At 44.2% G+C, this 25,096-nt stretch overlaps 1 protein-coding gene and 1 long non-coding RNA gene across 27 annotated transcripts in view; one reads left to right on the top strand and one right to left on the bottom strand.

Annotated features, from left to right (window-relative positions):
• ANTXR2 (anthrax toxin receptor 2) overlaps nucleotides 1-5,893 on the top strand; it is a 107,307-nt gene extending 101,414 nt beyond the window's left edge. For both annotated transcript variants that reach the window (XM_021394834.1, XM_021394833.1), the window contains one exon: nucleotides 4,027-5,893. In XM_021394834.1, coding sequence (XP_021250509.1) covers nucleotides 4,027-4,065 — 39 coding nt within the window. In that variant the 3' untranslated portion in view covers nucleotides 4,066-5,893. The remainder of the gene's footprint in view (nucleotides 1-4,026) is intronic.
• The window catches only part of LOC110397876, a 295,332-nt gene that overhangs the window by 39,859 nt on the left and 230,377 nt on the right, over nucleotides 1-25,096 (bottom strand). The window lies entirely within an intron of this gene.

Here is a 25,096-nt window from a genome sequence, read left to right as displayed (position 1 = left end):
TGAGTTCCAGGCTCAGAGCACAGTGCAGTCCAAGAGGCGTCCTCCTCCAAATGCTGAGTGTGCTGCTGCAGCAAAGCTGCACAGGAGGTCACAGAGCAGGAGGAACACGGCCTTCCTGCAAACGCCTCTTGGGCTTTTTGTTTTGTTTTTGCACATGAGGATCTATCCTGCAGTCTAACAGGAGCCTCCCCTTCCTTTGAAACTGCGTGCCCTGCAAGGACTTTATCTTGGTTGCCTACTAAGTTAAATTCAGTAAGATAATCAACCATGTAATAATGACTTCACTGTAACATAAAAATATTCCTTCTTTGATAAAACTGTAGCTGTAGATCTCTGTCCCTTAAAAAAAAGAAACAAAACCTGCCATATCCTACTCCCCTAGTACCTGCAGTGCACCTTCAAGCAAGTGGTAGGTAGGGGCTTTTCCTCTGAGACAACTCTCAGATTCTACATGAAGATCACAGAATGCTTGCATAACTCATTTTTAATTACTCTAGCCCTAAAATACTAAATTAGTTCAATTTTATACTGATGATGTGTTGGTATTGTTAAGGTTTATGATCCAGTGATTTACAAGGCATGATATATGTGAATTCAAATGGGTTGTATTGATTGTTTAATGGAGTACAGGGACGTGAGTGTGACATTAGGTCACCAAACTGGATAATCATGGTAATGCTGCTAGGATGGTCATTCATGTGTTGCATTAGTTACATAGCACAAGCGTGTTTTAATTCTGAAGGACAAAACTGGACAGATGGGTCTAAACAGCACTTCTTAGTGGAGTAAATAGTCCTCCTTGTTATGTTCAGATTGATCAGAATAGAAATGCAATATTCTGTTACTGAAAGCTGAAATAGATACTGCTACATAGGAAGTTCTGCATTCATTTAGAGAAACACTCACACAGCTATGGATCTTCTTCCGAAAACCAACTTGCACAGAGACAGTGATGCTGGTTACATCACATACACTCTGATCTGCAGCTGATGAAAACCTGCAGTTCGTATTGGCCTGGAGTGACAAATCCTTAGCAGAACTGAATATCAATCTTTTCTTCAGTTTGCTCATCTATAACATGAGCAGTTTAAAATTTCCTCACCTATACTACTTTGTTTGTCTTTGTCATCTATTCTTGTCTGATATCGACAGTGCAGGGAGCTTTGGTAGTTGGCATTTTTGTGGTGCTTTGAGATTCTGCAGTTAAAGGTGTCTTCCAGGTAATAAATCAGTTCTGGGCACTACAGAATATCAGCTGAGTTGTAGCAAGAAAGGGAGAGCAAGAGAGAGGCTTGTTGATAGACATTTCTCTGTTTTTCCTAAGAAACAATAACATCAAAGCAATATATGGTGATTTTGCAAGTTAGTGTGTTAAACTGTCAGCACGATGAGAGCTCAAAGCCCTTTACGTTGGCTTGAATGCTGCTTCCTAATGTATTTCATGTGTAGGTATTGTGAAGCCACGCACCTTGTCACATCCCATTACCTAAATGCGAAAGCTGCTCTCTCCTATGCCAGCGTGCAATATTTGCTGTTCTGCTAATGACACTACAGTGGTCTTGACCTTCTCATTAATTAGCGCTTTCAGTGTGTTTCCCAACGTTCTGATTTCAGCTCTGTCTGTTGTGAGCATCACATTGTACACAGAAAAATGTGTACAGTGCAGAGGCCCTTTTTTTCTTCTGGAAACCTCCCATCCTCCAGTTCTCCTAAATAAGAGGAGGGAACCATGCTGCTAGTGCAGACACTCCCACCAGAACAACAATCTGATCGTAAATCACATACCTGCTTCAGACTGGCAGTGATTCTACCCCAGGTAGGAAGAAAAAAAGCAACACAACACAACAGGAGTTTCTTCCAAAAACCTCCTTCCCCTGGCTAGAAGCTGGCACAGAACACGTCTTTACAACAAGACAGTGTGTCAAGATTGCAAGGTGCAAGTTCTCCCCAGTTTTCTGTATGTGGTTCTTCAACTGGGAATCCTTCCTGTAGCCACAGAACATGGTCATCCCCAGAATTAAGGGGTTAGTTTGTCCCTTTTATGTTACATTGCTCATTAGTGGCATTTTAAAGAGCTGAAATCCCACCCAGCCCCTCTTAACACACCACAATGAATCACTGCATGCAGCCAGGCCTTGAAAAACATATTTTAATTCAGTGATTAATTTAGATCTCAGGTAAAGTATTGAACTACTCAGATGCCTTCCAAACAGAAGCTGAATGCAAACACCAAAATGACTAATAGTCAAAGCATTTGCTCAGCATTCATATAAATGGATGCATGGGTAACTATCTGAAAAGAATTGTGAGAAAGTTACAAATGCAAGCAGAATGGGTAAACTGCAGTGTTAATCTACAACACTGAAGAAATACTGCAGCTCCCCCATTACTTGCTCTCTACAGATAGTTTGCCGTGTTTTGCTTTTGCATTACAGGATCAGCTTGGAAGTAAAGTCCTTGCTGTGAGTATGTATTTAATGTTAACTTTGTTGTCAGAAGTGCTAGAGCTGCAAAGCATTGTTGGATTGTATGCTCCAAAAATACATTGCTTCTTTCACAGAATTCATTTTGATAAGCTTAATTAAAAAAAAAAAAAGGGCAATGTAAAGGTACATGAAGACGTGCCATGCCTTCATTCTTTCCCTTTAATTGAATCTCTTAGTGCTCCTGGTTTGTCTCTTTGCATCTCTTCTGCATCTGTAATCCAGCTGGTAGCAGCCAGAAGTTACCATGATGACCCAACCCAGCTATCCACCAGTTCTCTATTTATTATAGAATTGACAGGAAGTAGAATCATTAGAGGGGCATTAGGAAAAAAGATCCCTTTATGCACTGTGCGTTCAGTCCTGGAGCTGATCTGGGAAACACTGCCCCCTTCATGCTAGACAAGGGCAGGTGCCTATGAGAGCAACCAACCACCGCTCTGTGCCATTGCTGTCCATGGTAACTGGTAAAACCACCAGCTCAAAATAAGAAAATGAAAGTAGTAGGAAATTCAGGCCTTATTTTGTTTGTTTCTGGCATTACCTCCTGTGTTTAAGCCCATGCAGAGACTTTGCAATTAACTATGAACCTTGGGACAAAACATTCCATAGGTATTCACTAACCCTACCACACGTGTCTTCAGACAGCACTTAACACTTCCATGTGATGCCTTGGAGAATGGCTTGCTCTGCCCAGAGAAGGCTCAGTCAATGTCAGCTGTCCTGTGCCATCACAGAAGGAAACATATTGCTGCTCTGCACAGGAGAGCTCTTCAGAGTGAGGAGCTATATTCTGCTGAGGGCACACCCGACTTCAAAATCCGATGATCATTGTGGAGCTTTGCCCTTTACCCAAGCTCTGAGAAGTGGCTCTTTTTCAGTGCTTGTCTCAATAAAAAGGGCTCATTATTTTTACTGGTGGATTTGTCTCACATTCCGCTACGCTAAAAGCCATCAAAATTCATCTGGACCCACTTATGGGAGAAGGGTACTCACTAAGGTGCGACGCCACAAGAAACCACTTTTCCTTTTGGAGCACAGCAATTCTAAGCGCATCAGAACACAGCTTGTGGATGCAGGGCTGGGTTATTGCTAATAAAATGCAATTTCAAATCAGCAGTATCTCTGCTAACAGTCACGTTGATCTGCACTATGGTGCAGAAGGATTTGGCTTGGTGGAGCATCCGCCTTCGCTGTGATCTCCCTTTACTGAGTGCTTAGATAAGTTTGAGTTTGTTCCCAACAGTTAGTGAGAATTTCACATTTGTGTATTATCCTCATAGAAGAACTCAAGAGTGTTCAAAGTGTGTCTTCAGTGTCATCACTGCTTTCCTACCATCCTAAATTTGTAAGTCAAATGTAGTTCCTTACTCTGGGTAATTTCCATTAATTCTTAAAATGTTTGCCATGGGTATGATACTTTCACAAACATCTGAATTTAAATTACAGCCTTCCTTTGGCATGTAATATTCAGCATTTGAAAGTCTTGGCTGCATTCATTACTTCATCAACCAATAAAAGCTTCTCTCTTTTCCCCCCTCAGGGCCGATGTATTAACTTCACCCGAGTTCAGTCTCAGTAGAGGAGGAGAAGAGGATACAAGGAGGAAATACAGCCACATTGCCACTTTCCAACCAAGCAGAGAGAACTGAGCACTTCCCCGCGTTTCTTGGAGCACCTTCAGCCCAAACTCGGAAGGTTTCTGCATTTCCTCTACCAGGAGCCAGCATCGCTGCACCAAGCTCTCGTTGTTCCACCACCGTACATTCCTACTCTGTGACTCGCGACAGTGACAAGAAGCACTGACTCGCATGCCTCTGCTTTATAGAACATAAAGGGGAGAACACAGACAACCAAAGATAGTAATGTTTTTCTATTTTCATTACTTTTTTAAGGACTGCGAATTCTCAGGACATAATGTGCTCTTAGGGGAGAGGCAGAGTTTCTCAGACGCAAAGATGGCACGTGTTATGTAAATAGGGACTGTTTGCCATAGGCGGAGGATAAAGCTTCCCACCAGGCTCAGCAAACGCAAGAGTTCACTGCCTTACAGCGATGTCAGATCACAAAATCCTTCCGAGTCTCCCATCGCATTGTGCCTTACGGGAACCTTCTGACTGGAAATCTTGTCATTCTAACACTGAAAAGTGCACACGCATGACAAAATGTAGACAGGATGCCTCAAGGTATTGGTAGCGAGCAAGACTTTGCCCTTTAGTTTTTGAAGACACCTTTCTTTCATTATGCACCCGGGACAGGAAGAAAATTAATAGAGCGTTATTGCACAGGAAGACAGCCTGTAACCAGAGATCTTGAGCGGAGTTTGAGGGACTGATGCTTCAAGACCTTGACACTGTGGCTGGTGGTTTTTTCCCCCTTCCTGCATTCAAAGTTCAGTAGCGCATAAAACATCATCATCTATAAACATACCTAGCAGTAGTAGGCTTATGTATTATTTTTTTTTAGATGAAAAAAGCAGTAGCCACTAAGCTGGTATCTCAGGGTTTTTTTCCCCCCCGAATCTCCAAGGGCTCTTCAGCGTCACAAGCCAGCAACTCTCTTTGCATGAGAATTTCAAAGTTTAATTAATATAATTAAAGGCAACAGCAAGCAGCAGCCTGTGAAGATTTTGCTCATCTTTTTTATGCTTTTTGACATTGAATGACCTATTACTGTATGTGCATTACTCGGTTTTCGAGGGGGCACCGAGCATTGGTTAAGATTCAGCAATGGAAAAAGACCTCCTTCCATCAATTTAGAAATTAAATTTACGGGAGCGCCGGCCATCATAAAACATTGACAATGTATGTATTATAATTTTTTAGAAAAACCAGTGTCGTGTCACGTCGATGATGCCAAATTATGTTAGCGTGAGCGGAAACACTGTGGGGGAGGAAGGAGGGAGCAGCTGAAGAAAAAGGCTCAAATGATCCAGTCACTTTCGATACTGTACTTCAGATGCAAAATGGATATTCGAGTCGAAACCTGACAAAGCGCGCCTGCTTTGATGGGAACTGGTATAGACAATGACCAGTGGCTGGGTCAGTGGGATGTCTCTCTGCGAGCAGGGAGGCTTATCAAATGACACTAAAAATAAGTTCAACAACCATCACATTTGAGGGGAAAAGGCGAACATTTCACATTTGGTGGGCATGAATGTGTGCAAGATGGAAAGAGCAATGCGAAGCATCCTGGTCTAATTATCTCCTTTGTGCTCTTCATTGAAATCACAAGGGACACAAATAATTCTTTTGGTCGATGTCCAAATTCGTGGCACTGCCCAAAGAAGCCTTCGTGTATATCCACTCGCTTACATCTTTTGCTTGAGTTTATTGATGTCACTGGTAGCCTCATCATCACCAACAACCATGTGTGCACATTACGCTATAAATAAAGTGATTACCTAAGTTTGTGAGCATTTCTTCTTCTTCTTCCCCCAGTCCTGCATTCTCTACACAAGAGCCACCTTCACCTGGCCAGCCACGCAGCCAACAACTTTGGCTACCTACGGTGGTCTACCTGCGACATCACGTTGCGTGCCAGAAAAGTCGGTCGCAGCCCAACTCAAGGGCTTCTGATTGTCGCACGGTTCTGTACAACACGTCAGACACCGGGGCATACAGTATGCACCATCAGAAGTGCACACACAGCAGTGAGGTGCCTGCAGTGCTGGGTCTTCACCACTGTACCCAGCGTAATTGCAGCTTTGACACCAAGGGCCCATGGTTGGGAATGCCCAGTGCAGATGCGTATGAAAGCTGATCTTACCCATGAAGCCCAACCACCAACAAGCCTTTCGCTTACTTCAAGACATTGTCTAAGCTTCTGGTTGTCCTGCAGCCAAACATGAGATGGAGAACCCAAGCTAAGAAGGTTTGCTAAGACACAAGAGGCTCGGCACTTTTACTCACAATGCTGGAGCAGCCTGGGCCGAAACAGATCTCATCAGATAAAGTTAAAAACAACTCTTCTCGCTTTTACTTCTTTTTCCTCCATTTTTAATGTAAACACTACGCTTCTTTTGAGTTATCTCTGGAATTGTCAGCTTGCATTCTGAGCAGTGTGTTGCATAATAGAAAAACATGCAGATGAAGAGGATTTTTTCCTCACATGTATCTTCTGTCTCTCAAAGAATATTTGTAAAAAGCAGAGCCACAGAAATATAAATCCACTCAAAATCTTTTTCTCTATAACTGTCTATCTGTATTCATTAGAAACTGTGGAATGCTCAATTTTTCACAGAGCGGCTGATGCCAAGCAAAAACGTATTTCAGGTATCTACATTGATTTTCCCTTCTAATTGGCATGATATTACTCAATGTTACACTTTTCATTTAGCTGAAGAGAACACCCAAAGAGTTTCATTATTATACAGTGCAGAATATCTGTCACAAATAATTCGGGGGGCAAGAGGCACAAGGTAACCATTGTTTAAAATCCACTTATTCAAAATGACACAAGGTAGGACTTACTCAGCACGATAGCTCAATATCTTTGAGAAAAACTTCACTGGTGGGCTTAATGCAATATTTCATACATTGCATTGTTTCATACCTTGGACATCTCCTTATGAAAAGGTGTTTGTTGGATCTCTTTGAGCCTGCCCAACCAAACCTAACAGCATTTTGAAAAAATAGATCAGCATAAGAGCAACCCAGAAAACTTTCTACTTCGAAGCAACACCCCCCATTCTGAATAGATGCTGCAAGAAGATGCCTCCTCTTACTTCAATATCTTATTTTTGTGTCAAGGCAACCCTCAAAATACACATGGAGAATAACTACAGGCAGCAGTTGGTGCAACCCTTCATTGGTTTAGGAGACTTCGGATCTCAGAAAATGATGGGAGTTCAGAGCGAGTGCCCCTTCCCAGTAAGACTTGCCATTTTCCAGGAACATGAGCTCTGGGTTCCCACCCCAGATAAGGTGAGCCCTACACCCAGACCATCACACTCATGGCAGGCTGTACAGATACATGCACTCTGGTCCTGGTGTGCTGCACTATGGTTTGGTTCCTGTGACCAGAGCCTGGGACACCCTGGTTGGCCTCTGCAGAGAACAGGGGGGTACAAAACATACAATTTCCCATGCAAAACATGGCACGCTTGGCTATTTTATGTTGTAAACATGAAGATTAACAATCAGCGAAGAATAAATAGTTAAAAAAAAATAAATCCTGTTCCATGGCAGTTCAAAAAGAGGCCTGAGAGATGCCTTTAGAATAGGTTTTCCAGAGAGCAGTATGTTATTTCATGTACCTGCACGTGCCTTGTACTGCACATACCTGAATTACGAGTACCAGCTCGGTAAATGGCACACACCTTGCTCACAAAGACAGCGCGCTGACAGCACACTGCCATGTACTAGGAGAGCCACGGCAACTAGGGAGCATCAGTTCCAGAGGATGAGAAATGAAAGCTATATGGATTCTCACAGGGATTCCATTGGCTACAACGAAACCTGTTTCAGATGCAGGATGAGGGAGCACAAAAGTCTGAAATATTAGGAAAATGGAAAGTTGGTCTCACTGTCTTTATGCAAGATTCCCTGGTAATGCTTGATATCTGCATGTGCTGCTCACAGGTGAGCTGCTGAAACAGAACCGGGTCTGCATGAGGCACAAGCAGCACTCTGTAATAATCTCTGATTCTTTTTAAGGGATTTGCTGGTGCTCCCTCTACTTCAGCATGCTAGGAGGCAGAACGCACACCTCCACACGTATGAATATCTCCAGCAAGAACTGCACGTTGATGAAACATTTCCTCCTGAAAAGCAATGTGCAAAATGCATAGAAATAGCACCAGGCAGCCTTTGAGAGCTCAGTTACAACAAAGATAAAGCAAGATTTGTATCAATGGAAACAGTATCGTGGACAGCAGAATAGCCTAAATATGACAACTGTTTTTATTTAATACATACTTATAATAGGGGAATTTAATTGGCTGGAGTAAATATGAAATAAAAGGATAATACATTTTTTAAGTGTTCGCTTTTAGTCGGTTTTTAATTTAACAAGAACTATGGCTTTCATCAAACATTAATCCACTAGGCTTAAACAAAGGGAGACGTGCCAGGCTGATCCTCCTAAGGTGGAAAGTAAGGAATTTCTTCAGTGACGCAATGCAGGTTTGTTCAGAGTCAGAAGCACGCCATGAGAACCCGGGCTGCCTGCTCTCCATTCACACCAGTGTTTTTCCTGCAAGTAATCACCACGCCACACTTCTCCTCGTCTCATCATCCTTAATGCAACATCACAACTCTGTATTTCACATACTGATATTTACTTAACATCAACATATTCAGACGTTATAATGCACACACTGTGGTTGCAATCCTGGTTCTTTTTATTTTAGTTGACGCTGAAGATACCATCATATTTATCAGCCTTGGTGGGTGGCACCTCATGCAAGTCATGTGTACATCCCTTACCCGTAATTTTGAAGGACTATGAATACACAGTTATCCGGTCTCTTTGAAATTAGTGGTGACATCAGACTGCACTGCTCATTGTTTTCACTTTTAAGCATGTCTCTGCAATTCAAATCATGTTGACATTTTGAAAAAACAAGAGGAAGCACCGGTAGGCGAGGTTGTACCTCTCACTTCTCCTCCCTGCACGTGGAAAGGGAGCAGAGGATTTTGTGTTCTGTCACTTTGGACAAAACGCGGTCCTCCTGCAGCTGGCTGAGTCTCTCTTTTATTCACCACAATTCAGTCAGTAGGGAAGGATAAAGAAACACTATCGATGACATTTTTCCAGGTGGGGAAGATACACATTCTATCTGCGCTTACTGAGTGCTGTCTCATGACTAAAATAACATTGGTCTTCTGCAGAACAGTTTTCTTTTTTCTAGCTCATTGAGAAGCAGTGAAGGTGCCATCACCATCTGTTTTCAGATTTTAGCTCACTGGAACTTCTTGCTCACAAGATGAACGGGATTTGGGTGGCTAAAAGCCACAGTGCAGGGAAGCAGGGCTTGACTCTGCTCTTGCCTGTGCCTCTCCCCCACTGCTGAATGTGCCCCATCCCCTGAGCAGCTGCGTCAGGATGCAGCAAGCCCATGCCTACAGTAGCTAGTTCAGAGAACACAAGGAATTGGGAGAAGGAGCACAACGGTAGGAGAAGGAGACAAAAGTTTTGGGCTGTTATATACTATCAGCAGAATGAGAATAAGTAACGGGGTCACTGCAGTAGAAGGCAAGCTTCACTGTTATTTCTATTCATGAGACTGCTATAGGAGGTTGGTGGGTCTTGCAGTGGTCTCCAGCAAGGAGAAAAGGACCCAGCCCAAGGAGCTGAATATGAAAATGATATAATTACAACAGGAAACATCAGATGTCACAAGGAGGTGGAAAAATTATACCAAGAGGGGAAAAAATTAAAGCAGGTAGGGACGTATCTATCAAGAACTAAAGAGATGACAGTAAGCAGGGGAAGTAAATGTTACATTTGGTAATGAGCATTTTTTAAATACCTCCTGAGCTGTTACAAAATTACTTTATGTCAAAATTTCTAGTAAAAGCCTTATTAGACCTGGCATGTACTATTTTATTTCACAAATCTGTTTCGCATTGGCTCAATTAAAATTGTTATATATTTTTGGGTCTTGTGTAGGTGCCATCTGTTTAACAGTACAAGTGGGTCCTGTGATGCACTTGTAAATTTTCTGCTGCAATAATTTTTTTAATATAATGAGGGACTTTGGATACAAGAAACTGCCTCTATTTGATGATTTTTTAGGTTTTGGCAGTAAACTTGCAATGATACTTACTGCATTACAAGGATGGCTCTGCATCCTATGGAAAAGCAAACGGTTGATCTACATGTTTGCACCAAAGTCATATTATTTAATTCACACTTTTTTTTTTTCTCATTTGTTTTTTCTGCCTTACTTCATAAATGAGCTGATTTTCCCCAAATGGAATCCATAGGGGTGAACTCAGCTGGTTTTGTACGGTTGTAGCTGCTGCCTTCCAAGTAGCTGCTGGGACTTATTGAAGTCTATTTCCAACAGACAGTGTAGTTTGGAGGATCGTGCCCAGCTACCTGAAGCTATCTTAAATTGATGCTTCTTTCAGCATAAACTTGCCCGTTATTAAACTTCTGTCTAATGGAGAAACCAAACATATTTGGCAACAATGAGCCACCAACAGCCTCCACCACACCTAGGAGCTCTGCGGTGGTTCCTCACCTCACAAACACATCCACGGGGACTGACCAACCCTGTCCACCCAGTACTGCTGCAACTGACATAAGCTACACAAGATACATGTCTAATGAAGATGGCTGGTAGAAAGAGTGCACCTTTTTGAGGTAAAATGCCATTTGCACAGAAATGGTTTCGTGATGCACTGTCCAGCAGAAAACAACCTAGGGACAAATCTGGAAGAAGAACTATAACTTTTTCATATTTTGGGCCTGTTGTTATTAACATTGCTTCTCACTATTACATCACAAGCACTGAAACACAGTTCTCAAATTACAACAAGAACCCAAGCCCAACCGGCCAATGCCAGTTCCCCTTTAAAAAATGTGTTCTCCAATTCCCCTGCTCAAGTCTCCATTCTATTTCAGGAGAGCAGCACTTGCAGTGGTGACAATAATGCAGCTCATTCTGAAATGCCATCCCATCCCCACCATGCCCACTGGCCATGTCCCTCAGTGCCACATCTCCACAGTTCTTGAACACCTCTAGGGATGGTAACTCCACCACCTCCCTGGGCAGCCTGTACCAATGCCTTACCGCTCTTTCTGACAATAAATGTCTCCTAATATCCAAACTTCCAGGCTTCTGACAGTCCAGGTGAACCTGTCTGGTCTGGTCTGACTACAGTGCAACAGCAAAGCATTTTGTTAACAAGGCAACAAAATACTGAAGTAACAAACATGCACCACTAAGGCATCCTGAAAGCATCTCATCCAGCATCCCATAGTGCCTTTACTCCTTCCAAAAACCACTCTATATTATCCATGCTCTCAGCAATTCCTTAGTACTCGAGACAGCTGCTCAGGGTATTGTCAACACCCTGAATGTTTTGTATCTATTGACAGAACTGCAAAATGCTGATTAAATTATGTGCTTTAGCCAACCTGCGTAGGGAAAATTAATTGAACTGCAAAACGGATGGGTTCAGTGTTACCTTGTTGGAACGGGGAGGCTGGGCTATGTAATGCTTGATCTCCTTTTATTTGATTAGGCAAATTAGGAAACAACAGTGTGAAATGCATTATTGTACTAATATGATGTCCAAAATGCGAATCTCATTAGAGTCCTGGCCTTGATGTTTTTTGTTTTGATTCTCTGTAAGCCGAGGAAGAAGAAGTAGTCCAGAAATATATTTTTTTCAAATTACAGCAGAACTGCCCAGTAATAAACACTGTATTCTGTACAGGCTTTTGCCTGTGGAACACCTCCTTGTAAAAGCTGCTGGAGAAGTTTAGTGCAAAATGTACTTGAAACAGAGGAACCACACTAGGCAGATGAGGACAGAGCCAGAGAGCGATATGGCTCAATGTAGGCTCACCTAGAGGTGGAAGCTTTGTGGAGAAATGAAGCTCTGTGGGGTGAAACACCTGCGGTAGCACCAACACCACAAACATCTTGGCAAAGGCGCAGGTTATGGTTGTTCTGCGAGAAGAAAGGAAGAAAGAAGTAAGGAAAAGGGGCTCTATGGTAGATGGGCTCAGGGGATAGCCCACTGCCATGCCAAAAGACCATGGGAAGCCAAAGTTTGTTGTGGCGAGAGTTGAGCTGTGGCGAAGGCTGAGACAATATCTGGCTCTTCCAGGCAAGGTTTGGATTCAAGGTCACTCCATAATGGCAGAAGAGAACAAACATATGGTATGAAAGTAAAACAAGACTACATTTCATCTGCAAGGGGGTTTTATGAGAAGTGCCAGTTCAGATAGAAGTTGGTAAAGGGTCACTTCACAATATAGCCCTTTCAAATTGCAGTTCAAACTCAGAATTAATTATCCTTTCACTATCTTGGGTTTTCTTTTCTTCTTTGCTTCACATTAACTGCAGCAAAAATTATTTTAAAGCAATGATCTTGAACGTCATGTCCTTCAGCTGGCCCTGAAAATCCATTTTCTATGGAAAGCCTTCTTTCTTTTTCAAGATTTCTGTTAGTCTATAAAGCTCATCAAGGCTCTGGTTCTCTGGGGGTGTCAGATGCTTGGATAATACCCAGGTGTCTGCTGGCTGGACCACTTCCAAGGCTCTTTATTAGCATGAATAGGCCCATTTGAAAGCGGTTTAACTCCTTCGGCTTTCAGGGATACAGTGAGTCCTGCAGCAGCAAGCTTTGCGTGCATGCATGGCTACAGATACAAATTCTGAGTCATCGAGTTGCAAGATAAAATCAGAACATCAAGGTTACTAAGAATAGGCTGAGAGACACCAATCTGAGATTTTTTTTTTTTTTTCATGCAAAACTACCTGTAAAGAAGGTATCTTTAAGGCCAGAGCTATTCCCCACACATGAGGAAATGCCACTTTTCCGCTCCTACGTTAGCTCTGGGCACAGCAGAGGAAAGAGGTGCATCGGAGCTGCTTCTTCTGAGCAGCCCCACAGGCCTGGCCCAGGGGCTCGCTGCAGGATGGGGGGATGTACAATGTGGGGGACAGCCCAACCTCCAGCTGTGCTGTCACAGCCCACGGCCAACGGACTCTGTCTTAGTGTTACTCCTGCCAAGGTGAAAACTTGCTGGCACTGAGCATCACTGCAATACATTAGGTGCAGTTGCTGACAATGAGTGTTACGCTGTCTTGCCATTAGGATGTCTTCTGGGTGCTGGCACTGGTGTGTGATTGGTGGTGTATGAAACTAGTTATGGGTAGTGAAAAGCCGATGTATGAGCAGCTGGGTGAAATTAAGGACCTGGAAAATACTACTTAGATGTCAAGAGAAGTTTCTAGTGCAGATTCAGGAGGCAGAGAAGAGGAATCAGAGACAAAGCGTACTCCTCAACACTTGGGGATGAGTTCATCTTTAGAATAAAAGTACAAAACCTCTGGCAAAAAATGGCCTGTGTGACACCATTGCCTCCCTCACACCAAACACACAAGGGCAGAAGGAGCATGCTGGCTGCTCTTCAAGCAAGACACTGTCAAGAAAGCAGGGCAAGGTGGGGCTGTGTCCCTGATCCAAGGAAGCAACCACAGAATCAGAAGGAGTAACCGAGCATGCGAAGATCCTGTCATCATGCGCTTAAAATTAGAACGGTGAGCAGATGCCCTCAGCTTCCCAGGGACTAGAGGAAACTTCAGCCTCCTGCTTGGAACTCCAGCAATTTGCCTTAGAAACTTAAAAAACGAATGAGAAGGGATTGCAGGTCCAAGAGCCAAGAGGTTGCTGGCCACAGCAGATGCTTAATATTACTATCTGCGTCACATTTTAACCAGATGTGGTTAACCTGTTTCCCCTAAATGATAGCCACAAGATATTTTGTGTTTTGCTATGTCAAAAACTGGAGAGGAGGTGACAAGTGTTCTATCAAGCAGGAGAAGAGGAAGACTTTCCGCTCCACCACCTTTGATGGTCAAGACTAGTTACTGACCTGGTCAGACTGGAGAGTTAGGCAGAGAGGAACCCCATGAGGTTCAACAGGGGAAAATGTAGGGTCCTGCATGTGGTAAGGAATAACTGCATGCATTGGTACAGGCTGGGGGCTGACCTGCTGGAGAGGAGCTCTGCAGGCAAGGACCTGGGTGCCTGGTGGACAGCAGGTTGGCCGTGAGCCAGCAGCGTGCACTCATGGCCAAGAAGGGCAGTGGGATCCTGGAGTGCGTTGCAAAGAGCGTGGCCAGCAGGGCAAGGGAGGTGATCCTCCCCCTCTACTCTGGCCTGGTGAGGCCACATCTGGAGCACTGTGCCCAGTTCTGGGCTCCCCAGCTCAAGGAGGACAGGGAACTTCTAGAGAGAGTCCAGCGGAGGGCGACAAAGATGATCGAGGCCTGGAGCATCTCCTGCGTGAGGAAAGGCTGAGTGATTTTTACAGTTTATACAATCTTTGAGGTCATGTTACAGTCAGAACAAAGTCCATCATGCAGCACTGATCAACAAGATTTTGGTAAACAGAATGTCTTTCAGAGACATGATCATTTGCAAGTTCTGCTTTCACCAGAGGTAAATACATCTTGTAAAAGGCATTTTTCAAATGAGGCATTATTGCACTCCTCTTTGATGTTCATTTCAAACTCTTTCCACATCAGTTCAGCTATTTAATGGCAATTAACAGTGGCTTCCTGACAGACCGTTTTGCTGTCAGAAACCCTGTAGGACAGATTCCTGAGGATTTGCATGTTCTCTGCATCACCTACCTGCACCTTGCTGCCTTGGTACTATGCAGGGAAAGCTGGTGCAGAGCCTGATGGCAGCTGAGGGTCACTGCACTCACTGGGAAGCATTTCGGATTTCAGTAATCAGTTTTTAAGGAGGACGCAGTGGGCACAGCATTTCGCAAATCCCATCCAAGCTCTGTTGCTATTTTTTCTGTCTGCAAGAAGTAGGTCAGAAAATCCTGTTCTTTGCTTCAGCTTCTCCTTGGTCCCTCCCTGAACATCCCGCAGTTCTGCCCCGGCTGCACTTGCCACTCCATGCAAAGTTTGCTTTCTTCCTTGACGGGTATGGTTTGAAAAACTCCACATGAGCATGTGAAATACTGCTGTGCTCAGAATAACCCAGTCATTAGCACGCTGTTACAGCTTTTATCCTTGTGCCAGTCAGGGTATCATTGCTGTATCAGAGAGACCCTGAATTTGAGACCTTCTCCTGTCCCAATCCGCCTGACATGTGCATCAAGCCCCTCTGTTTTCTGCAGGAAAAGCCAATGCAGGTGCTGAGCTGAGGACCTTCTAGGTGGAGTATATTTCTGTGTTCATGATATAAAAAGTTCATGCTAAGCGCCCCCAGTTCCTCCAAACCAAGCTGTATGGTAATTCTCTGCAAAGTGACAAACATATGGACCGCAGGACTTCTCTGAAACTAGCCACTAACATTTCTGTATCTGTAACTAAATCAAACCAGCTGATGGAATGGCTTTGCTACTTCAAATAATTTCCTCTGAGCAGACCATCTGGTAACCACCAAAAGTTCCTTTTTTAAAATTTATTTCATTTTGCAGGGCGGTGTTATTTGACACATGATGTTTGTGTCCAATCCAGCCTGTGTAAGTCAGCTGAAAGGCTGATTTCTCTGGCTCTGCAATTTGCTTTTCAAGCTTTAGGACCGCTGAGGTGAAAGCTTCTCTTCAGAAAGGAAAACACAGTACTTCACGTCTGCGTTTCCTCGTGTATAAAAAAATGACATAGAAACTATTTTTTCAGGCCATTTCATTTTCATTACTTGAGAAACACCTTTTTCTTCTAGTCCCCACCAAATGCATATCCCCTTTGTTCCCTTTGATCTGAGAGCTGAACGTTTCTCTGCAGCTTTGGCTGCTCCCAGTGAAGCCCGAGAAGGAGCCACAGATCAGGGCTGCCCTGCATCATCACTGCACCCTGAGTAGCCCCTGGAAAACATCTGACATTGCCAAAGCATTGCGTAGTGCTGCAGCATTAGGAAAGAGAGGTCCCCTGGAGCCCAAACATACAGAGGAAATATGAATCTCTGGGATGAGGGAGAGGAATTTCATGATCTCTGCAAGATGGGAGCCTGAGCCCAAGGTGACTGAAGGGGAAGAGAGAAGAGCCACCAGCTATGGGCCTAAGCTGAAGAGAAAAGTAGTGCCACTAGTAAGAGACGGAGGGATAAATTACAGAACCATTAAGGCTGGAAAAGAACACGAAGGTCACCAAGCCCAACCTTCAACCCATGCCCACTAACCATGCCCTCAGTGCCACATCTCCACAGTGCTTGAACACCTCCAGGGACAGTGACTCCACCACCTCCCTGGGCAGCCTGTGCCACTGCCTCGCTGCTCTTTCTGAGAAGAAACGTTTCCTGGTATCCAACCTGAACCTTCCCTGGCACAAGTTGAGGCCATTCCCTCTCATCCTGTAAGACAAGGCGGATGCTTGTAAGCTCACCCTGAACAATATTTATCAGTACATGCACGGAACAGCTGGAAGCTCAGCTGGAACATCCACCAGCACTACCTAGCAAAGCTGCCTTTGTCTTACCACGGTCACCAAGATCAGGCCCAAGCTGGACTCTGTTCCTCTCTCCCCTGGGGATGAGGCCATGTCCTCTGATGTATGTCAGATCTAGAGGAACTCAGTCATCTGTATAGAGACAACTTTTAGATGTGGCCGACGGGTCGCTCTGGCTAGTCCCACCAGGGGACAGCTTCCTCTCCTGGCCAGAAATGCACTCGTAGAGGCAGCACCCATTGACAAAATGCCTGTTGGACAGTGAGATCATTTTTATCTCTATTTGTTTCTCGTTACGTAGCTGCTTCAACCCACAGCTGAAGTTAAATAGGACCGACTTAAAAGGTAAACATTTCTCACAGCTTTCTCATCAACTATATTAAATACAGTCATAAAAAAGCCCCACAATATTTTCTGCATTTGCTGAAGGATGACGTCCCTCCTTGCCTTAAGCGTGTGCCAGATTACTCATAAACCTGGACCATATGCCACTGCAATTTACTGATGGGCCCAAGCTGTTTTGGTAGATACAAAATCCGAGGGGATTAGGGAGGCTCGATCCACGCTGAAAACAGAGCAACAGTGGTGGGGCAGCTGCTTGCTCTCTTTGCTCAGTCTCAATTTAGGTCAGTTGCCAGCAGCCCGCCCAAAGGTGACGCTGGAGCAGGGCTGGGCTGCAACGGGGCACTCGCTGCAGAAGACAGCTCGAGAAAAGCTCCCTCGTGTCAACACTTGCTGGGGACCAATCCGCACCACAGCCAGCGTTCAATGTGTTACCACAGCTCTGTTTTTGTTTTCCCCATCCTAGTGAGGCGGCTGCTCTCCGAGAAGGGGAGGGCAGAGCTCAGATGAAAGCACTGCCTGAAGTGCTGCCCAGAATGATAGCAAGCTGCAGGCTGAGCGCAGACACCCTGTGCTTCTCCACCCAGATGAGCAGCGCACCAGTGCACAGCTGCTGCATGTGGGATCTCCAAGTGGAATAATCTGAACCTTGCGTGCAAATGTTCCTCCATCGGCTGTGAGATGGGACTGCAGCCTCTCACCACTTGCAAGACCCTTGCGACCAACAGATTTTCCAGCTGTTGGAGCTAGCAGAGTGCTTACTCAACACAGTGGTTTTGTAACGGTGTAAGGATCAGTTGCACCTACAGATTTCACTGCTTGGTACAAGTACATCTGAGTCCAGCACTTACGAAGTAAGAGATCACAACTGTAACTTTATGTTTCCCACCCTGACCATTATCTTACGTCCCATCTGCTGTAATGAATACTGGCTCTCAATAGTCACTTCTGCTAAAATCCTTTTGTATCAGTGTGGTGAAGTAAGCAGTCTCCACTGCTTTGTGGAAATGAGCCCCACGCATCCCGCAATGAGTTGCCAGGAGTTGAGGACTGATTGGAAAAGCATTTATGTGTTTTCCTACGGATTTGTCCTCCTTAAGGTTATTTGTCACTGCTGCGTCCCAAAGCAACCCCAACACACGCATGCCTTCTTCTGGGCCACAGTAGTGGAGATGAACAACTGTTACTCATCGCTTCCCATGCCCAGATGTGCAATGCAGATGAGGTTTGCAGAAAGGGACAAGGTCTGGTTGGTCATCATCATTTACAACTTTTATTAAACCCATTTTCCCTTCTAATTATTATAATAGTTCCTGAAAATATCATCTGTGGACTTTAAGTATCTCATTATTGTGTGTTTTAATGAAAACTGTGGAATTATCTTGTGCTCAGTGCCACATGGCCCCATATAGCAATGACAATGCTAAATAATTTTTAAAAATTTATAGTTTACAAGATGTATTTCCCATCTGTGGCAATACAGTAGCTCCCAAACGCATTAAATTTCATTACATTAACAACACCTCTTAAAAACAATTGGCTTAACTCCACAGGATGGCTTTATAATGACTCGAAGTGTGTTACAATGTGTACACATGTTGAAGATTAACAGTATCTGAGTGACACTAAAGCAACTAAACTCCACGTCAAAACCAAGTGCTTTTATCCTTCAAATTAATGCATTGCTGTTCAAAGAACTAATCCCGTTAAGACAAAGAAAAAGGTTCCTACTGGCACTTTGCGAAAGCACAGCCCGACAACTGAAGCTATGACAGCAACAAAAACCTGTGGAGTTTAAAGTGCAACGTCTATGAAAGTGATTAATCCCTGGGGTGAGATTAGTAGGAACTTCTCCTTCCCTTCCCTCCCTGGAGACATTCTCTGTTACAAGGCAAAAATACACGAACTGTGCTCAACTTAAAAATTGATTTTGGGATGTAAGCCAGACCAGATGGTTAGAAAAGCTAAATACCGTTGATTTATTTCTTACCCTTTACGAAGCAATATTAGAGACAATGGACCTTATCAGAACAAATGAGAATAAACATGGGGATGCAGACTCAGTAGAGAATTAACAACCATATCTACCAGCTTCTATTATGCTATGATTAATTCTGAATTGGTGCAAGTATTATCAGCAAAAAATGTCTAGGTTTATCTAATGAAAACAGTGCCAAACGAGACAACCTTTTAGTCAACACTCTTCAATTTGCAAGACACTTTAGGAAAAAAAAAAGGTACAGAAGATGCCAGGCTTTGTGCTGTAAATTCAGCTGGAAAATGAGCTTAAACACCACCCTGCTCCGAAACCCCAGGAAAGCCACAAAAAAGCCGAGATGGAAAACACCACTAACCAAAAGCCTCTGCAGGACCTCACCGAGCAAACCTCTGCATCGGTGTGGTTGCACCGATGCAACCACAAGGCTGGCACCCTTCCTCTCCCATTCCCACCCTGTGTGCCTCAGTTTCCCCACCCCGAGTCCACCAGGACCCACCCATTGGCGCTGCAGCATGGGAGATGTTGCCATTGCAGAACTCCCCATTCTGTGAGAGCAGCATAAGGTGGAAGATGCTATTTCCTACATTGAGACTGTTGGGTACTCCTTGTAAACAGGTTCTATTAATTACTTAACAAATGTTTGCCACTGTCCTGTATTGTGCTCAGGTTCTGCCATCTCTGCAGAGAATATTCAGCGCGGCTTTACTGCGGTTGGCAACAAGAGGAAATGGACTTTGTGATGAAAATGTTCAAGGCATGTTATTTGTGAGAGGTGGTCGAGATAGGACATAATGAATTTAGCCCAGTTTCGCCTCATTTACTGTAGCTAACATATACCATAAAAGTTTAGTTTATACTCTGGAGCTGCCATGCATGAATATCTCATTATCACTGCAAAGACTTTTTATTTTTACTGGGACCCGTAACAGCACTGTGGTATGTTAATTATCAACGATGTAACAAAAATGCAGCAAGCTTTTCTCCTTCCTTCCTTTCTTCTCCATGGGCACAATGAAAATAGAGGGGGCCTGTCCGTGGGCCGGCATTTAAGCTGGCATGCTTTATGCTGCAGCTCAGAGGGACTGGGGAGCAGGACAAGGAGGTCACTTTCCCATGGCATGCAGCCACATCCCCATCACGTGCACAGCCTCCCGTATCCCAGGTGACCCCTAACAACATGTCTGGAGATGCACTCACGGCATCATTTGGTGAGGACAGGCCCTTTTGGAAAAAAAGGAAGTAAGACAGGGCTTGCAGGTCACAATCTGAGCAGACACAGGCACCAGAAAGTCAGCAAGTGTGATCAGAGCTATTTTAGGATATCCTGGTCTGCTGAACATCCTGAGGATCAAGAAAGCTGCAGTTCCACATGCCAGATTCATCAGTGGTGAGACCACAAGGTTATGTCAGTCCTAAAATGCGGCTAGCAGGAGGAAAGCATGCACCAAGTTATGATCTCCTGCCTTTGAAAGACATGGTTTCCTCCAGCACGTGACCACTTTCCTGCAGTGCCAGTAAGGCCATGTGCTATTGGCTTGATGACAATTTCTGCGGGTCGTTGCATCTTAGGAGAGGAAGAAAGCAGCACCTTATTTAAAGCTAAGAGTTGCTTTGTGTTCATCTCCAGGCATGAAAACCAGCTGTTTGCTGCCTCTGTACAAAAGGACTTCGTGGAAGGCAGCTTATCTGCTCGTAGATTTAATTAGGTTGTATTTCCCAACCCTTTCACACCATCCCCAAAGCAGAGCCAAAGGGAGAGGAGCAGCTGGGAAAAGGTGGAGGATTTTTAAGGAGTCCATACAGAGGGTACACCTGAACTTCTGAAAAGCTGCAGCTCACTAAGAAAGAGACAACAGTGCAGGCACACAGGAAGGAAACCCAAATGAAGAAAAGGAGCCTCTGCTTAGCCAGCACATGTAGTGAAATACCAGCCCACAAAAGATTGAGATACGCATTAGGTAACACAATCCTTCAAACCAGATGTCTTTTACAAAACCGAATCCTTAAAAACATCGAGCGTCTTTTTTTCCTTCCACTAACATTAATATTCTGGAAAACAACACGCTGGGTGCTGCTCCAACTGCTAACGCTCCAAGGGCTGAGGCTGCGGTGAGTCACTCTGCTACATACCGTGACCTTTTGAAAACCCTCTGCAGAACTGAGCAATCAGCTGCAATCAGAAAAGCAACAAATTTGCAAACTGCTCTTTCTTCGGGGCTCCTTCCCAGTGTCAGGCTGAGCTCTGATCTGATGCAAACAGGTGCACAGCTCCTGGCAGCAGTAACTTGGGGCCCAAAAAGTAGTTCTGCTGATTTTTGCCTGAAAGAGAAAGGTGTTACTGGTCCAGTGAAAGGATTCTGCACGGCAAGGTATACAAAATCCATCCATTTTATTCCAGAGAGGTTCATCCAAACATTTTTGGTGTCAGCAGTCCTTTCTCCTTCCTTGATGGGTTTTCCTTTCAGTCTGAGAGTCCAATGAGTGAAAGAAAACCTCAAAATTCTTTAAAACAGGCAACTCAATCTTGGTCACCAGCTTCAGACTTATAAGTCCATGGCTACCAGTTGTAGAAATCTAACTACAGATTTGGCCAGATAAAGCATTATTGGGATAGTTTTTTCTTCGACCTCAAGACAACAGCAAGGGGAACACTTCACTCCATCACTGTGCCAATAGACCTGAAGGTGTTTTTTCAGTTACCTCTGGATTTTTGTTGGCAGTTTGGTAGACTGGGCTTTGCACCACCCATCAGGTGTGGATGGCAATGAAACCTTCCTGTTCCACTGCTGAGGTCCTCATTAGTCCACCCATCACGTGTCACAGTTTTCCAGGACACTGTGGAGACGTGACCCACTGAACAACCATTTTGATAGACCTGCTTGTTTTGCAGTAAGCATTAGAGAGCTGCAGATGAAGCCTGCACGTTCGCTCAGCCAAAAATCAACTAAAATAATACTGAAGGATTGACAGCTTTGTGGTAATGGAGCAAGCAGGCTGCCAGCTGGATGTGGAAAGGTTTGAAATCCTTCCTTCTTCTCTCACGGAAGATGTACTAAGTGTCATCAGACTTCTCCAGGCTTTGTATTGCTGTCCTGTCCAGAGTCTGTGACTTGCAACCAAGCCACATTCCTAATCATTTTCTCCATTCTGGCTCCTTTAACAGATTTCTCCACCAAAAACTGAGCGCAGTCTGAGCTGCAATTTGTCTCTTCCTGTCCTCTTCTTCCCTTCTTCAGTTTCAGGAACTCCATTTGGTCAGGAGGACTTTCTAACCCTCCTCCTGGTCCCAGGCTATATGAGCGGTGGTGTGGTAGGATTGTCAAAAAGCACTGATCCACCTCCATGGGATCTGGCAGAACAGGGAGGCCCAGGGTGGTCCAAGAGATCATCCCACTCAGATCATCTGAGAAATATTGTGTTAGCAGCGGGGAAATGAAAGCTTTGGCAAACTCATTTTTCACTTGGGAGGAAACCTGATATCTCATGGCTTTCTGGAGCTTAAACTGTTAAGTAGAGATGCATTACTTCCAAGTACTGCACTTATTCATGTGTAAGGTCAAGACTGCAACAGCTCGGCATTGGTAGACCCTCACACATTACAGTTCCGTGTGATTTTACCTTTTTAGTGCTTCCAATTCAGACTTGGCTGGTTAGCAAGTCTGATTCCTTTATGCTTATTCAGGCCAAGCAGGGAATGTCCTCAAGTTTCTCCCATTTCATTTATAAGAATTTGGCTCCAAGTTTGTATTGACCTGTGCCTACATCCACATGAGTTTGAGGTCAGATTTGACATTTCATCTTTGATCTAATCAGAAAGCCAGATAGCTCCTGACACATACATTCTGTACTTGATTTTATGTAGCAGTTACTTTGTCTAAGGTCAGCTCTAATCTACACTCAGAAACTGGCCTCTAGACTCACATTTTACAGCTTGTAGTGTATGAATAACTTGACATGGGACAGGAACACCTGCTTTTGGGATCTGTGGTCAGAAAGGCTCAGGAGAAACAGATCTGGCAATACATACTTTTGGCATGAGCGCAGGTAGTTCAAAAGTTCAGGGGTTTTGACTCTTCAAAGGGAGTGCACAGCTCTTAAAATTGTACATGTAAAAATGGGAGGGAACAGAATTGCTCCCAACAGCCTTTAGCAAAAAACAAATCTAATTCATACCATATGAAAGTTGCTGTTCTTAAAATAAAGTTGCTGCCAAATTGCTGAGAAATGGTGATGGGAGATGTACTCTGAGAACCGCTGCAAAGGACGTTTTGAACTGGAAGCAAACAATGTGTTTAGAAAGGAAACTGCTGATAAAACAGAAAGCAGTTTTGGTTCTTTGCTTTCCAAGATACCCATTTCCATAGTAATTGCTGTAGAGTAACACATTGCCCCACTGGTACACCGCTGGCTGCATTCACAGCTACCTGCTGATGTCTGCAGGAGGAATCCCACGTACAGATGTCTCAGCTCCAGGAACTCAGCTGAGCTCAAGAAGCACGTCCCAGGTCTGGGAGATGTCAGCAGGACGGTGTGGCCATCACACAGGGGGCTGCTCTGTCTCCAAGCTTGCTCTCTGGCCTGGGCTCCAGTTTGCTCTTATCTTGCCTAAGCATCTTTGCTCATCAGAAAATCAGAACAACTGTTTGTATAATACCAGGGAGACTTTTTGTCCCTCCTTGGGAGGAAGCATTGGCAGAGGAAAATGGGACACAACATCTTGCTGCATCTGCTGCTCAGTGTGGAATGATGATATGGAAGGGATGCGACATAATTGGAACCACCTCAAAATCTCATATATCAGTTGCATGGGCAGGTCTCCTGGAGAAGGGGCGGGTGGCCCTGTTGCTCAAACACCTCCGCTTGTTTTCTTTCAGTGAGCATCCTCCCCTCTGTGGGAGTGGGGTGGACATGACACATGCTGAGAGAGCAGAACACTGCACATGTCTGACTTTGGCAGATTACTACATGTTTCTTTGGCCCTGACAACACACTGATGTCCAGGATCTCTCATTTCCAAGAGTTTGTGCAATGAGAGCTGCCCTCTGAAAACTGATAGCATAATTACAAATGGAAGGAAGGCACCGAATCAAAGCTCTGCTCAACAAGAGAAAAACTTCAGAAAAAATAGCCCACATTTTAGCGTCCATTAGGTAAACAAACTTCCTGAAGGCTTCCTGCATGAGCTTGAGGGGGATTCTACAGCAGTCCTCCCCATTTCTCAAAACAAAGCAGTGGCAATCCTACTTCACCACCCTGCCACCATACACAGAATTAGCACAGCACAGACCAGAAGCAATAATGGAGATTAGCATCAAATAATACAGGAACTCTAATTATACCCAGAGCTGTACCATTCAGGTAGCTTGCAAGTCTTTTCTCTAGCTCCCCTTTTATAAAGATTTCCCTAATCAATTTCTTACCTTGAGTACATTTGGATATTAAAATAATATCATAACATAGCTCTGCTGTAGGCTTTGAAAGATTCCCCGATAACTGTTGAAACTGATGTGAAGTTTGTATTCCTCTTAAAAATATATCTTTTTAAATTCCTGCTTACATGATTGGGTCTTGAAGCACAGATACATTCAATCATCATCTTGGAGTACCTCATAAATCTCTGCTCTGTATTACAGTAACAACAACAGAAAACCTAAAACGCTTCAGGCAAAACATTCAACGAGAATGTTCTAAGTAGTACTGTGTGTTGAGCGAGGTTCCGTGTGGGTGAATGGAAATCAATTTCATTCCAGTTTATGTCAAATATAGCTTAAATTGCCAAGGGACCAGGTTAAGCTCAAGCAGTACAAGACAGGTTCAAAATAAGTGTCTGCAAGAGTTTCTCTAAGCAATGCAGTGAAATAGCTCACAAGTTCACACCAGCACTACTTGGCCTGAATCACAGCTTTTAGGCTGACACTCGTACTACTGAAAGAAGCTCATTATTGAACTGAGGGGGAACGCTCAGGATCTGGCTCCACTAACTTCATGCTAGGGTTACCACACCAGGAGCACTGCACTATGCTTTTCCCTTACCTAAGACCCTTATCTCAGATGGAGATTCAGGGGGCATAAAATCACAGAATCATTAAAGTTGGAACAGAACTCTAAGATCACTAAGTCCAACCCCAGCCCATCCCATCATGCCCACTGACCACGTCTCTCAGTGCCACATCCACA

The sequence above is a fragment of the Numida meleagris genome, chromosome 4 (genome assembly GCF_002078875.1).
Source record: "Numida meleagris isolate 19003 breed g44 Domestic line chromosome 4, NumMel1.0, whole genome shotgun sequence".
Taxonomy (NCBI): domain Eukaryota; kingdom Metazoa; phylum Chordata; class Aves; order Galliformes; family Numididae; genus Numida; species Numida meleagris.
This window is presented reverse-complemented; position numbering and strand designations above follow the sequence as displayed.